Raw genomic sequence first — 13,081 nt, forward strand, 5'->3', positions numbered from 1 at the left:
ACAGGCCCTTTGTTCTGCCCCCAGGCGGTGGCGGCGCTGGAGAGGGAGCACAGAGAGGAGCTGGAGCGGCTCTCTTCCTCGCTGGAGGCCAAGCACAGGGAGGTGAGGGGCGGTGGCCCTGGCCTGCGGGGCAGACCCTGGGCATCCTGGGGTGTGAGCCGCGGGACCCCTTCACCCGCACCCCGTCCCCTAGGGAGGGAGTCTCCCTCTCCTGCAGCCCCCAGGGGGATGGGTGCTGGCTCCCTGGGAAGCGAGTCCCCCGCGGCCACTCTGCAGTGCTCTCTGCGGGTCACGCTTCCCTGTGCGGGTGCCTCCTCAGGTGGTCTCCAGCCTCCAGAAGAAGATGGAGGAAGCTCAACAGAAAGAGGAGGCCCAGCTGCAGGAGAGCCTTGGGCGGGCGGAGCAGAGAGCTCATCACAAAGTTTACCAAGTTCTCGCATATGAGCAAGAGGTGAGTGCTGGTCCGCTCCTTCGACTCTGTGTACCTGTCGTGGACACCCTGACAGTCGGCCGAGCCATCCTGGCCCGGGGGTCCTCTGCTTTGCTTTGGACAGCTCAGCTGGGGTCAGGACTTCAGGGTCCGTTTTTATGCCTTAGTTCCCTGGAGGCCGAGTGCTTCTCCACCCCCATGCCCTATATGTGGGGAGGAGGGCATGCTGGGTGTGGCCATGTGTATGTCACCTGACGTGTGCATGTGGGGACATTGAGGAGGTTGTGTCACGTGTATGAGTCCCTTCAAGTGCTTCAGTCCCCGGGTGCTGCTCCAGCCTCAGTCCTGCATGTCGCATCCCTGCCGCCTGCCCTGCAGCTCAGTGGCCTCCTGAGAGAGAAGCGCCAGGAGGTGGAGAGGGAACACGAGAGGAAGATGGACAAGATGAAGGAGGAACATCAGCAGGTGGTGGCTGAGGCCAGGGAGCAGTATGAAGCCGAGGTGACTTCACCACGTTCCCTGACACGTGCATGTGCACACACGCACACGCACACACACACACACCGCCCCCCCCCACACACCCCGAGGTGACTTCACCATGTTCCCTGGCACGTGCATGTGTCACGCGTGCACACACACACACCCCGGGGTCACACACACACACCCCGCCCCCCCCACACACACCCCGAGGTGACTTCACCACGTTCCCTGGCACGTGCGTGTGTGCACGCGCGCACACACACGCACGTGCACACATGCGTGTGCGCACACACACCCCGGGGTCCTTCCCAGCTGGCCGGAGAGCCTGGGAAGGGAAGCACCTGTGGTCAGGGATGGTGGGAGGCCTTCTTTCCTGGCAGCCTGCAACGGTAAGATCATGTTTTGCCTTTTTACTGAAGCATTAGGTGAGGAGTGATTCCTCCCCATCAGCAGGCTGCACTTTGCTCCTGTATTAATAATAGCCGACGTGTACTGAGCTCGTACGATGCGCCGGGCACCGTCCTAAGCTCTTTACGTATATGACCTCATTTAGCCCTCACGACACCCTTAGGGGGTTCATGCTATCATTATCTCCATTTTAAAAAGAGGGAACTGAGACGTGGGGAGTGTAAGCACCTCTCCGAAGCCCACCCTGGCTAGTAAGTAGAGGAGCTGGGATTCAAGCCAGAATGTCTAACTCCAAAGTCTTCAATTTTAACCACCCGACACCGTGCCACCAGGGTTAATAGAAATTCTAGGACACGAGGAAGTAGACCGGCAAGAGCCAACCAATATTTAGATATTATCTGCCCAACTTCAGCCTTCGGTGGGAACGTTCAGTGACTTAAGTGGACCCATGCCGGCTTGCTCACGTCGGGGGTGGACGAGGGGGAGGGCTGGTGGCTGACTTTAGCCCAGAGCCAGGCCTCTACCCGGGGTTTCTAGGCTACTCCTCCATTTACTGGAACCGGTATCCCAGACTCTTTGCACCAGGGCAGCAATTGCGGCCCGTCATGGTGAAATGTAGTTGACTCCCTTCCCAAACCAGTTCTGCCCTTGCTGAGGAAGAGTGAGAATTTAGTAACGGTCTCTCTTCCCTTAACGAAGGAAGGCTGTACGTGCCGGGGTGGTGGGAGAGGCCGGCTTCCACCCAGGGATTTCTCAGCACGTCTGACTAGTGTTGTTTCAGCAGCAGAGAGCCGGGGTGCAGGTTTTCTGGGGTTAGGACCTTGCCATCCTCAGTGCTCTTCTGCTTTTCTCCAAGAGCCGGCCTCAGAGGCCTGTTGGGGTCCCTGATGGCACTGACCCAAGGCTGCAGGGTGGGCTGTGGTTTTAGGGGTGGGAGGGGCGGCTGTGGTTTCCCACCGGCGGCCCCACCGTCCGTGCAGGAGAGGAAGCAGCGGGCCGAACTCCTGGGGCACCTGACGGGAGAGCTGGAGCGCCTGCGCAGGGCCCACGAGCGGGAGTTGGAGACAGTGAGGCAGGAGCAGGACCGGCAGCTCGAGGACCTGCGGCGGCGGCCCCGGGAGCAGGTGGGGGCCCCGGACTGACGGTCGCTTGGGGCCCGCCCTGCCCGACCCCTCCATCCGGGTAGAAAAGTGCTGGGGGCCGGCACTGCAGCAGCAGCAGATGGAGCCTGACAGCTTCAGGGGTGGGGGTCTCTCGCTGGCCATGCGCAAGCTGGGGCATCCTTGCGCTTTTGTTTTCTGGGCCAGGGAGCATCCCCAGGACTAGAGGCGGAGGTCAGCAGCCCCAGGTCCTTGGGGTTGGCGCCTTCGCCTCTCCTCGCCCCTGCTGAAATAGACGAGAGGTGGTGCTCTGCTGGGAGGCCATGGGGGCAAGTGGGGGAAGCCAGCCCAGCTTGGAGCGGGTGGTATGGGGTGGTAGGTCACAGACCCCTCCTGCCGCTCAGCGCGTGCCTGTGCTCTTGCTACGCTCACGTCTTTCTCTCCACCTACACTTCTGTGCAGGAAAGGAAACTCCAAGATTTAGAGGTGGAGCTTGAAACCAGAACCAAGGATGTCAAGGCCAGATTGGCTCAGCTGGATGTCCAGGTGCGGGAGTGCGGGCGGAGGACAGGTTCTCGGGGACCCTGGACCTTGGAGTCAGCTTCCCCAGGAGAGGACCCGGGGCCCGGAGATGGCCAAATGGCCGGTCCTTTCCTTTGCCCGCAGGAGGAGGCCGCCCGGAAGGAGAAGCAGCAGCTCCTCGATGTGCAGAGGCAGTTTGCGCTGGAGAGCGAGGTTTGTCGGCCTCTCCTGTCCTCCGTCCTCTATCTCCCCTATTCCATTTCCTTTCTTCTCCCACCCCTTTGTTCACCTGATCTGTCCACGGACTTGGGTTCCAGACTATGTTGGCTGCTATTGCACAAATAGCCCTAGCGTGTGGGACCAGCTCAGGAGCCGCCAGGGGAGGGCCTGGTGGGGGACACTGACGCTGAAGGCAGACACAGGCCTTCAGTGTGCCTGGTTCCATCCTCTCCCCATTGCTCTTTCCTGTTGTCTGGTGCTGCCCGCTCCCTGCCTTCCCCGCCCCACCCCCCCCAGCCCCCATGTCTCTGGGTGTGTCTCTCTTTCCTCCTGCCCCCAGGAAGCCGCAACCACCCATCAGCACCTGGAGGAGGCAAAGAAGGAACACAGCCACCTGTTGGAGTCAAACCGGCAGCTCCGAAGAATCCTCGAGGAGCTTCAGGCCCGCAAGTTGGAGCTGGAGTCCCAGGTGGATTTGCTGCAGACCCAGAGTCAGAGGCTGCAGAAACATGTCAGGTGGTCTGTACCCCTGCATTTAGCCACCCCTACTGCCTCTCGCCCGCCCTCTGATCTCTGCTGCTCATGGGCCCTGTCTACTCACGGCCCAGTTCACAGGCAGAGGTGGGGCCAGGTGGAGGCGCTGCGTTTTGTAGGGAGTCGGGGCTGTGAGTAGCCGGGGGTCCCTGGTTCTACTGTTCACGTCCCAGCTCTGCCTCCAGGGTCTTTGACAGGAGTGAAGGGATGGAGATGGTCCTCACCCCCTGCCCCCAGGAGTCCTGACAGTGTGCTGCCTGGCCTGCTTCGTCATGTGACCCTGCCTCCCCCCACCTCCCCTCCCTCGTGTCCCACCACAGTGACCTGGAGGCCAAAGCTCAGAGGAAGCAGGACTTGTTGAAGGAGCAGGCGGCAGAGGAGAGGAATGCTTCCCCACGTTTTGAGCCTGATCTCCACGTTGAGGACCTGAGGAAATCCCTTGGGACGGTGAGCTTTTCTGTGCCTCGGGAGGGTCAGGGTGGCTGGGCTAGGGCAAGGCTCCAGGCACCGGGAGGGGGTGGGCCTCCAAGAGCGCACCGGGAGGGGGTGGGGCACCGGGGCGTGGGGCTCCAGGAAGGCTCTGGGCTCCTGGAGGGGTCCTGGCTCTGTTCTGCATAGAACCTTAGCCTCCTGTTCTTATCATTCCTACTCCCCTTCTCCATCAGTCAGATAATATCTGTAAGTGAATAGTGCAGCGGCTGGCAGAACCATTTCTGTGTCTGGGCCACTAGGAGGGACTTCGGGGTCCTTGGAGCCTGGAGTGTATCTGACGTTACCTTCAATGGGCCTTTTCTACTGTGTGTCCTAGAACCAGACTAAAGAGGTATCCTTTTCCCTCTCCCAGGGCAAAGAGGAGACCGACTTGTCCTTGGACAGGTGAGTTCCAATAAGCTGTCTTATTTGGCATTGAGGATGCCAGGAAGGGGTAAGTGAGTGCCTGCGTCACAGAGCCGGGGTGGACTGAAACGTGACGGCGGTCTCCGGTGGGGCTCGGTTCAGGGAAGGGGACCTGGGTGCCTGAGGAATCGTCTCTGACAAGCCAAGAAGGTGCCCGTGGTGCTCTCTGGCATCTGCTGACCTCTGCTTGTGGGTCAGCCTGATGGGAGTGTCTGGCCGCCTTGGAGGCCTCAGGCACGCTCCCTTTCACAGTCAGGGTGGGAGGACTCAGCGCAGCACGTGCCCCGCGCTCTGTGGATATTTAGTGGCAACGTCCCAGCACTCTGCCCGGCCCCAGCACCGCAGTCTGTGCTCAGGATGGGCATCTGCTGGGGAAGTGGTCGTGACCCACAGCAGGGGTTCTCAGAGAGTGTGTTTCCCCCTCCAACCCCCCACCCTGGCCTGTCCCCCCGCAGTGCCCGGCACTACCTTTCTGCCGAGGGGGTAGCTCTCCGCAGCGCCAAGGAGTTCCTGGTCCGGCAGACGCGCTCCATGCGGAGGCGGCAGACAGCTCTGAAGGCCGCCCAGCAGCACTGGCGCCACGAGCTGGCCAGCGCTCAGGAGGCGGCCAGAGACCCGCCAGGCACCAAGGCCCTGGAGGACATATGCAAGGACCTGGAGGAGGTCAGGAGCCCGGGGGAGGGCCTGCCAGACATGTGGGGGAGGCCTGGGGCAGCCGGCGGCACTCCCTTTGGGCTCGCCCTCAGTTGATCATTCTGGGGACTCCACGAGAGTGGTCACGTGGGCCTTGGGGTCACTGGACAAGTCTAGGGAGACCAGACAGGAGATACAGGATACGATCTCCCCAAGGATGGAAGCTTTCTTACATTTACGTGCCAGTGCAGGGTGTGGAATGCTTTCTCTAGTAGGAAGTCATTTGGGCCTCACAATGTCCATAGATGATGTGCAAGATAGTAGGTATTCCCATTTTCCAGGGGAAGAGGAGAGAAGTTCCACAGTGCTTGGCCATTCCGTCACACTCAAGACTTCACTCATAAGTGAAAATCTTTGGAGCGCACCCGGCATAAGCTTGAGTTACTTCTCTGTTTTCCTCCCCTGAGACCCTAATTTGCAATGAAAAGGCAGAGACTTCATGGTTATTATCAGTGGGATCACAGCTCTCTCTGCCATTCGAGAGTCTTGGCAGACGATCATACTTGGTCCCTTAGAATTCTGATGGTGCTCAGAGCTGGCGAGTGAGCTGTGGCCCCTAAGCTTGGCTGGGGGGGCGGCAGAGGGCAAGAGGCTGGTCCCGATAGAGGGGCAGCCTTCCCCCAGGCCCTGTCATTGCTCTGCTGAATCCCTCCTGGTGCTGCTGCTGATAGTATTGGTAGTTGGAGCAGTGATAATAATAACCATTTGGTTAACAGTAACCATTTGAGAATTTATTAGGAGTGGGCATAGTGGAGGGCACGTAGCATACTCTCTCTTCTAATTCTCACGACCCTGTGAGAAGTAGTATTTCTGTTTTTTAGATGAATAATCCAGACCGAGAGTTCGGTCATTTGTTCAAGATCACCCAGATCAGCCAGCCTACAAACGGCAGAGCTGGGCCTCTGGCATCTGCCTGTGTGGTTACTCACTGTCTTTCTCCTCCCCTTTCCTCCTGGCTGCAGGAGACCAGGCACCTGGATGAGATGAAGTCAGCCATGCGGAAAGGCCACGACCTGCTGAAGAAAAAGGAGGAGAAGCTGCATCAGCTGGAGTCTTCTCTCTGGGACGAGGTGCAGTCCAATTGCTTCCTTGGCCTGGCCTCCCTCCTCTGTTCCTGGGATTCGGTTGGGTTCTTTGGTCCTGTGTCGGGACAGCGGGGCTGCTAGGGCCCAGGATTGGCAGTAGGCTTAGGGCTTCTGGGCTGGTGAAAACGGCAGTGGCTTCAGCTTTGAATTTGTTGAACACATCTGGGGCTTTGGATATCTGTGCTGAGTGGTCCTGAGCAGACCCGGAGCCTCTTGCTGAAGGTTCTTGGGAGAGGACTGGTCCCTGCCCTGGTGTCCCGGGAGAAGTTTGCCCCGGGTGTCAGGAATAGAGGCTCCTAGAAGGTTTCCCTACCTTCCCTGGGGCCTTGTAGCCTTTCCCCCAGATGCCAGAGGTGTAGGTACAACAGGAGGGAAGCTTAGGTGGAGAGACACCATGGGGAGTGTTTACTGGGGGGGGGGGGGGAAGGGTTGGGGTCTGCCTGGTCCTGGTGGCCCTATTGCCCTATCTTTGGTGGCTGAGTTCTCTTAGCCTCGCCTGTAAGGCAGCCTATGCGACGTGCCTCTCCTCGAACTTTGGGCCCAGAGAGCCTACCCACCAAGTCCTCAGGTGTCACGAGGGCAGCGGGCAGAAAGCACAGGGCAAGTCCTTACCGCCGCTTCACCCACCAGGCTTCAGATGAAGACACTCTGAGAGGACCCCCCACCAAGAAGGTGGTGACCTTTGACCTCAGCGACCTAGAAGACGGGAGCAGTGACAGTTCCGAATCCTGCCCCCTGCCTCACGGTGAGTGGGGTATCCATGGGGAACGGAGGTGCAGCTCCTCCCTGCAGCCCTGCGTGGCGGGCCTCCGGGGGCCAGTGCCTGGAGCAGGTGCTCGGCAGAGCTTGGGCAGGAGTGAGCCCTCTGGGTTTCCCAGCGCACGGGGCCCAGAGGCTCAGGGGAAGCCTTCTGATCGTGCAGGGTCCTCACCGTGAGACAGGGGTCCCTCTTAGCCTGTCCCTCCTGGTGCCGCCCCCCGCCCCCCCCGGGAGGCTCTTCTCCCTCTGCAGCTGTGACCTACAAAGGGGTGGTGGGCCCCGCACCGGGGATGCTCTTTCTCTCGGCCAGCTTCCTGTCTGGGACCCAGAAGCCCTGGGGCTTTTGTTGGGAGGAACAGGGAAGGGGTGGGGACGTGGGCCAGTAGGATGCCCAGTGCCACCTTGGCCTGGGCCATTCCAGGGCCCGGAGCCCGAGTCCTGCCCCACCCTCTGCCTCTTCCCTTTCAGTAGGCCCGACCCCGAGTCCCACTTTCCCCAACAAGATCCACTACCTGAGCAGCTCCCTGCAGCGGATCAGCGGCCAACTCAACGGCGTCCTCAGCGTGCTGGGCAGCCTCAACACCCAGCCTCCGCCGCTTTTCACCTCCACACCCGCACCGCTCCCCACCCAGGCCTCCCGGAGCACCCCCGCTCCCTCCTACGCCTCCCTGGCCCGGGTCTCGGCCTCATCCCCGGCTCCACCCACGTCCACCCAGTGGGCCTGGGACCCAGAGCTGGGCCCCCGGCTCTCCTCCTCCGTGGCTCAGACCGTGGACGACTTCCTGGTGGAGAAGTGGCGCAAGTATTTTCCAAGTAAGCCTCCCTCTAGGCCGTGCGTGGTTCTGGGCTCAGCCTCGCCGCCTTCCTCCTCTGCCTACCCCTCGCCCCCAACTCTGGCGTGGCCCACTGACTCCATGGTGGGTGCCTGAGAGGACCTTGCTGCTCGCCCTGTGGCTGGAGGCCCTATGTGTCTTGACGGTTTACTGGATGGGGCCTTTACGATGGACACTAGAGCTCAGCCGAACCTAGGAGGTCACTGTTGTCAGTGTCATGATCGCTGCCAGCTTGTGTGTTATATATATTATGGCCAGGCATTTTATATATGGTTTTTCATTTAGTCCTTGTATTAATCCTCTGAGGTTATTCCCCTTTTACAGATGGGGAAGCTGAGGCTCAGAGGTTAAGTATTGATAATATGCTCCAGAATACCCAGGGAGTGAGCAACAGACTGGGTTTTGACCCCATGTCTCTGTGACTCTAGGGTTCATGACCCCTTGGCTGTATGTGGCCTCCCCTGGGCTCATAGCCCTGCTAAGGAATGTGAAAAGCCATAAAAACAGTTATTTGAAGGAAAAAGTTCGTCTTCTTATCCTGACCCAAATTGAAAATAATTTCAGTTTTAGAAATAAAATAAATAGGACCATTCCTGGCCCTCCTCTGTCTCTCACCTCCAACCACAGAAGCTTTTCCTATTTTTTGTTTGGGGGGCGGTGCCTTTGCAGTTTCTCGGGGAAGGCAGGAGGGGGCTGGCTCAGATGAACCGCTGCCCATTTCTGAATGCTTTCCTCCCACTTTTCCAGCTGGCATCCCGTTCCTCAGCAGTGGCCCTGCCCCCCTGGAAAACAGGCTGGGGTATGTGTCTGCCAGGTAAGCCTCCCTGTGGGCTCAGGGTGGAGCCACACCATTCAGCTGCTCGCTGCAGCTCCCTGGGCAGGTGGGACCTGTGAGGGGACCAGAACTCCTTGTCGCATCACCCAGAGCGGTTAGGCAGGTCCCCAGGCCACGAAGCTGCCTGGGTCTGCGGTGCACCTCCGCAGCCAGAGAAAAGTCCCAACCGATGAGGTCCCAGTGGGGCCCGGCGGGCCTTACCTGATCCAGCCCTGTGAGTAAGCTGCCCCGTGGCACCTGGGGGAGAAATGGGCCCCTGGTGGGACCCTGCCCCTTCCAGCCCTGGAATGTGGCCTTCATCTCTTGCCCTGAGCTCTCTGTCTGCATCACAGGGCTCCCTTCTTCCCTCAGGCCTGCTGAGCAACATCTGGAGTGAGAGGGGGCACCCTGTGGGGAGAGACAGATGGGCAATTATTGAAACCTGTTATTAGTTTCCCATTCATCTTATTTCTTACCGAATGTAGCCCCTGATGTATCCCTGCAGGCCCCCAACCATAAGTACAACCCCTCTCACCCTTTGGCCACCTTGGGAGCTGATGCTGAGAAGGTGTTTGAGTCGATAGAGAGGGAAGCTTTTGCAGATGAGATCGGCCGGGAGCAGGCAGTTGTGGGACCCTTGCCGTCAGGAGCATTCGCCCTTTGGAAACTGATGCTCCTCCTCCCCGAGGGGCATTCTTGCCTTGCTCCAGAGACACCCCCCCCCCCACCCCGGCACTCCTGCCTCCTCTGCCCTCCCCGCAGTGAGCAGCTCCGCCTCCTGCAGCGTCCCCCCTCCCACGTCCCCGAGGTGGGCAGCCCCAACTTCCAGGACATGATCGAGGCTCACCGCAAGTGGCTGGCACATTACAAGAATGACCCCAAGTCGTATCTTTTTAGCTGCTCTCCAAACCCCGATCCCTTCTTGCTGTAACTGCCAAGGCATGTGGGCCCTGGGGGGTGCAAGGAGGACCCCGTTTGGCCTGTGACCCTCCCCCAGGCGTGCTCACCTGACTGCAGAGTTTTCCTTCACCTTGTGGCCAGACATCTCTTCCCCTCGGTGCCCAAGGCAACGGCTGGTTCTGGCCTCCTGCAGCTGGGCCTGGATGAGAACAACAGACTGAAAGTGTATCGCTACTGAGGCCCTGAGCCCTGAGCCGGCAGGCAGCCTGGCCTCTCCTGCGTCCAGACCAAGCGTCCGAGTTGCTGCCTGCACTTTACTCCCTCTGATAAAGCGTTCTCCCGTCCCCTCTTTGCTGCTTGCCTCACTCAGAACCTAGAGGAACCACGGGGAACCGGTGACATTGGGGGGGGCGGGCGGGAAGGATGGTATGACCAGAAACAGTAAGCCGCCGCCCGAGACCCTGTAACACATCTCGGGGTGCCCTGTGTGACTCGCGGGGGACAGGGGCACCTTCAGGAGAAGGTGGCACTGGAGGAGCTGCCTCCTTCCGAGGCCAGGGGACTCCTTCGGAGCGGAGTTGTTCTCTCGGACCTGCAGGGCCTGCTTGGCGCTCCCAGGGTCATGTGTGTGGTCCTTAATTTGCCAGAACAAAGCACCCCCCACCCCACCCCCCCGCCGCGTGTCTGTACCCTGGGACCCGGCCCCGTCTCTCTAATACCTCAGCTGTGTAGAGATCAGACTTTTTTTTTTTAATGTCCCCTTTCTTGAGTGTTCTCTCTCCTTTTGACTCTCTTAATATTGAGCCCTGCGGGAGGTGGCTAGAGGCTGGGCCCAGAAGTTTTGCTGCCTGTCTAGCCTCTGCTGGCCGTGGGGCTATCCTCAGGAGCACTCCCTTCCCCTTCCCCAGAGCATCCCAGCTAGATTCTCAGGGCTCAAGTACGCAGCTATCAGGAAGCCAACAAGCCATAGGAAAAGTCCGGGATGGCTCTGGTCCTCACCTTGGCTTTCTCTTCCCGGACCACCTTGGGTCTACACATGGGTCGTTTCCATCTGTCTTTTCCAGCTGTGCCACCGCCCACCCCACCCCCCTGCCGCCCCTCCTCAGAGCTTGGAGACTTGTTCTGAAGGAGGTGAGGGGCCTGGCCTTGGCAGGGAGGGATCAAGTGCCAGTGGGAGCTGCTGCCATTCTGGCACAGTATCCTGCAGCCCCACCTCCCATCAATGGGCTCCTTGGGGGGGGGGACATGCAGGGGATGTTCAACATCTGCCCCACTGTTTAAATACAATGCCCCCATTTTCCTTGTCTTGAAAGCCGAGGGGTTGCCCTTGCATCTCCAACCAACTCTCCACCGTCCCACCCTCGTTCCTCTGTCATGGGGTAAGAAACTAAGATCCAGTTGGCTTGTCTACCCCCAGACACTTTTTTGGCATCAGTCTATGGCATAAAACATCCATTTTGTTATTTGGTTCATTCTGTGTGCTTTGGGAATAGCTCATACGTTACAACCAACTCTGGTGACAATCCTGTGTTTTTTACATCAATTAAATCTCTGCAGGTCCAGTTGCTACAAGGCAGTTGTGTGAATGTGTCTCCTTTTTGAAGGACTTTGCCTCCTCATTAAAAATACAGGGAGGGAAATTAACATTCACAGAACACCTAGGTATCAGATCTACTCACACGACAAACCTGTGATGTAGATAGTTTTAGCTCCATTTCTATGGATGAGAAAGCCAAGCCTCAGAGATCTTTAAGTGCCTGAGGTCCTGGAGAAAGCAGCTGAGTTCCCTATAAGCGCAGAGCCTCATACCCCATCACTGTGCCCTGAGAGCTCCCATCCCAGTGGGGAAGTGCCCCAGCCTCCCGACCACCTGCCAGCCCCGAGACTCACTGTGCCATTTCCCAAAGGCCACTCGTCGTTGCTTTCTCCATGCAGACAAATGAAAGGTAAGCCCCCTGAAGTCCTCAGCTGGCAAAGTTAGGTGAGTTTTTCCTGCTCCAGTGGTGTGAACAGCCTTCGTAGTCTTGGGATTTGTAGCAACAAATTGCTAGAAGAACCAACTGAGAATCAGGCCGTGTTTCATGGACTCGCAAAAGAAAACCGACTTAAAGACAAAACATACAAAGGAACCCAGCCTCCTCTGTGTCCCAGTGTCCGAGCCGCTCCGAGGACGGGAAGGAGGAAGGCACTGAGAGGAGCCTGCAGATGACTCGTGCAGCCCACTCAGATCTCACAGTGGAGGGAGCAGCCCAGAGAGATCACGGGAGAGGCCAAAGGTGCAGTCTGCGTGGCGGAGGCGGGACCAGATCTGAGCAGTCCTGACTCCTAGCCTGGGGCTTAAGGAAAGACTATTTTTATTATTATTATTATTATTTTTAATTTTTTTTTCTGGAACGTGGGCCTCTCACTGTTGTGAGCCTCTCCTGTTGCAGAGCACAGGCTCCGGACGCGCACACGAGCCCAGCCGCTCTGCAGCATGTGGGATCTTCCCGGACCGGGGCACGAACCCACATCCCCTGCATCGGCAGGCGGACTCTCAACCACTGCGCCACCAGGGAAGCCCGGAAAGACTATTTAAAAGGGTATTTAGTTTGAATAGGCTCTGAGTTCACCTGGCTCAATATTCGAATGGTACAAGAGTCAGCCCATGTTTCCTTGAAGGTAACAAATGTACCAGTTCTTTCTTTCTGGAAATTTTATGTAAATAAAAGAAAGAATGGAGACTGTTCTGACTGTTTCCTTTTACTGGTGGGGTAAGGGTCATTCCTCCTGTGGGGATCAGACAGTTGCCCAAAGCTCTTCTGTAAGACATTCATTGCCTCTTAAGGGAGCAACGCTGAGCATGATAATAGCCCCCCCCACACACACACACATACAAACTTCCACACAGAATGGCAGTATGGGGCTGGGGAAATAACCCTGGCCTTAGGACACCTGGGTTTACTTCTCACTCTGACATCTACAGGCTCTGTGACCTGAGCAAGTCCTTTCTGGGCCCATGTCTTCCCTGGTCAAAAGCTCAAAGCCCAAATCCACAGTCCAGGGACAAAGCAGGGTAGCTGCCTCAGATTCAGTGACTGAGGGGCCTGCCTTGGGTGGAGAGCTGCCTTCATCCAGAGAGGGACTGAATATGTCCAGTGGCCCAATATAGGCCTACAGGTGGGGAGGGGTGCTGGCAGGGGTTGCCCATACCTCCAGCAGCTTCTTTGGGGGAGGTGGGGAAGTGATGGTTAAAAAAAATGGAGCACGTACCATCACCAGTGCTGATGAACTGGAACGTCTCCTCATTCCTCCTTGAACCTTCTGCATCTCCAGCCTACGCTTCGGGCCTCCCTGCTTAGCTTTGCCATCTCCACCAGGTATGTAGACAGAGGGCCCAGTGAAGGGCACTGTAACACCATTTGCCA

General features: G+C 58.2%; 1 protein-coding gene across 15 annotated transcripts in view; it reads left to right on the forward strand.

Annotated features, from left to right (window-relative positions):
* Positions 1–12,397, forward strand: part of CEP164 (centrosomal protein 164) — a 74,569-nt gene extending 62,172 nt beyond the window's left edge. For 9 of the 15 annotated variants that reach the window (XM_067039002.1, XM_067039014.1, XM_067039008.1 and 6 more), the window contains 16 exons: positions 25–102; positions 320–451; positions 809–931; positions 2,299–2,442; positions 2,881–2,964; positions 3,085–3,153; positions 3,500–3,675; positions 4,014–4,140; positions 4,502–4,569; positions 5,046–5,253; positions 6,246–6,353; positions 6,999–7,113; positions 7,596–7,940; positions 8,708–8,774; positions 9,537–9,659; positions 9,816–11,250. In XM_067039002.1, the coding sequence (XP_066895103.1) occupies positions 25–102; positions 320–451; positions 809–931; positions 2,299–2,442; positions 2,881–2,964; positions 3,085–3,153; positions 3,500–3,675; positions 4,014–4,140; positions 4,502–4,569; positions 5,046–5,253; positions 6,246–6,353; positions 6,999–7,113; positions 7,596–7,940; positions 8,708–8,774; positions 9,537–9,659; positions 9,816–9,912 (2,064 nt within the window). In that variant the 3' untranslated portion in view covers positions 9,913–11,250. Of the gene's footprint in view, positions 1–24; positions 103–319; positions 452–808; positions 932–2,298; positions 2,443–2,880; positions 2,965–3,084; positions 3,154–3,499; positions 3,676–4,013; positions 4,141–4,501; positions 4,570–5,045; positions 5,254–6,245; positions 6,354–6,998; positions 7,114–7,595; positions 7,941–8,707; positions 8,775–9,279; positions 9,452–9,536; positions 9,660–9,815 lie in introns of those variants that run through there. The other 6 variants (XM_067039004.1, XM_067039015.1, XM_067039003.1 and 3 more) reach the window with 5 other exon arrangements.
* Positions 12,398–13,081: the final 684 nt, after the last annotated feature.

This window comes from Kogia breviceps, chromosome 7 (genome assembly GCF_026419965.1).
Source record: "Kogia breviceps isolate mKogBre1 chromosome 7, mKogBre1 haplotype 1, whole genome shotgun sequence".
Lineage (NCBI taxonomy): Eukaryota > Metazoa > Chordata > Mammalia > Artiodactyla > Physeteridae > Kogia > Kogia breviceps.